The sequence below is a fragment of the Propithecus coquereli genome, unplaced genomic scaffold (genome assembly GCF_000956105.1).
Source record: "Propithecus coquereli isolate 6110/MARCELLA unplaced genomic scaffold, Pcoq_1.0 Scaffold1154, whole genome shotgun sequence".
In the NCBI taxonomy this organism is placed as follows: Eukaryota; Metazoa; Chordata; class Mammalia; order Primates; family Indriidae; genus Propithecus; species Propithecus coquereli.
This window is the reverse complement of record NW_012135570.1, coordinates 18315-20156: the sequence shown is the minus strand read 5'-3', so window position 1 is coordinate 20156 and position 1842 is coordinate 18315. Positions and strand designations below refer to the sequence as shown.

Here is a 1842-nt window from a genome sequence, read left to right as displayed (position 1 = left end):
TCATCCTAGCTTCCTTGCCTTCACTCAGTTTCAACTACCTGTAAAAACCACACATTCTCTCTTGCCTTCCCTGTCCCTCAAAGCAGAGCTATGACACTTCTCCAGGAAGGCTCTTCAGCCTCCCAACCCACCCACTCTCTTGGATTCATGGCCAAAGGTCCCAGGCCCGGGGCAAGGACTCACTCCTGACAATGGCTGTCGAAGCTGAAGACGCACTTCTGCAGACTGTCCAAGGTCATGAGGCTGATGTGCTCAAACATGTCCAGACGGGCGCTGCCCTCCGAGGTCAGGTGCTGCCACTTGGCCTGGCCAGAGAGAGGGACAGAGATGGGGATGAGTGCTGGCTCGCTTGAGCCCCTCCCAAGCCCCAGCCTCCAGATGGACTCCCCAGATGCAGCCTCTTAGTTCTCTGGCCCAGGACCCATCCCCAGGGAGGACCGGGCTTGGGTTGGAATGAAAGCTGTTACTATTAGGAGATGAAGACCCAAGGCTGGGAGTCAGGAGACTTGGGTTTCAGCTCCAGCTCTGCTTTCTATGCTCTGAGTGCCCTCGGTCAAGTCCTTGCCCTCCCCTAGGTCCCACCTGTCAAATCTTCAGTAACAGTTAAGTTGACCAGCTTTGGTGCTAGATAAACAAACCAGGTTAGCACCCCTGCTCCACCACTCCCAGCTCCCTTATTGGCTGCATAGACTTGGACAAACTCCCCAATCTCTCTGGCCCTCTATTTTATTATCTAATATGGGGAAAAAATAATCTCTGCTTCACAGAGCTGTTAAAATTAAATTAGAAAATACATCCTCATATCATGAAATTGGCTTATGACATTGTTTCTAGAATGCTAAATTTTCTTGTCTCCGTTGCTACAAATTGATTTAAAAATATCCCTGTGTTGGGAGAGGTAGTCCTCCATGGGCCCTGAGCTTCCTTGCTGGGCATGCCAAGGATGGGAGGCCCTCACGTTCTTAACCTGGGTCACTTCTCAGACTTGTGTTTGCAGAGAACAACCTTGAGGGATAAGGTAACGACTCCCCCTGGACACTTGTCAGGCTTGTGTCTGCTGTCTGAGAAAGCGGATTCCCTAACCCTAATGTTCCTCCCATGTAATGCAATAGACTCCTTGAGCAGGCATCTGTAGGATCCCACTGTGTCACCCCCACGGGATTTGGGTGCCTTGGAGAAAGGATGCAAATGAAGAAGAAGCACCTGCTGCTTGCAGTGCCAAGAATAATAAAGTGCCCCTTGTCTGTGGCCCTGGAGTCCCTTGTCTTCTGGCAGAATCCATGAGAGAGTAACAAGCTAACTTATCAGCTTCCAAGTAAAGAAGTCCTAGGCACTTCACAAAACCCTATTCCCAATTCCTCACTTCTCCCCATAGCCACACCCTCTGCAATGCTGTTTTTCAGATACTTCCATTGAGACATCCTGCCTATTTTACCCCTCTTTGATTCTGTGCTGGACTTTGGCTTTCCATGGCCAAATACAATGTAGACAAAATGATTAGGTAGTCACTGTAAAATACCTAAGACTCAAGAGGCATTGCAACCTCCTCTCACTCCCTTGGGACCCTGTTCCTGCCATGTAAACAACGCTGGGATTCCCTCCTAGGGGAGAGATGAGATACAGGGCAGTCCAGCTGTCCCAGCTGAGGCCAGAGACTGAGCCAGGATCAGCAAAGCTGCCTAATGCAACCACAGCTGATCACACACCATGAGACATCCCTTCTACACCCAGAACGAGCCAACTGTCCCGTACACATAGTACCAATCACAAACCCTTACTGCTCTAAACCAGTGAACAGTTTGTACTCAGCAATAGCTGCTATGCAATCATCATCATCATCAT

The 1842-nt window shown here is 49.7% G+C and overlaps 1 protein-coding gene across 1 annotated transcript in view; it reads right to left on the bottom strand.

The window, feature by feature from the left end:
- LOC105821162 (phylloquinone omega-hydroxylase CYP4F2-like) overlaps positions 1 to 1842 on the bottom strand; it is a gene marked incomplete at its 3' end in the record, with an annotated part of 9480 nt that overhangs the window by 2288 nt on the left and 5350 nt on the right. The window contains exon 4 of the mRNA XM_012657814.1: positions 191 to 305. Coding sequence (XP_012513268.1) covers positions 191 to 305 — 115 coding nt within the window. The remainder of the gene's footprint in view (positions 1 to 190; positions 306 to 1842) is intronic.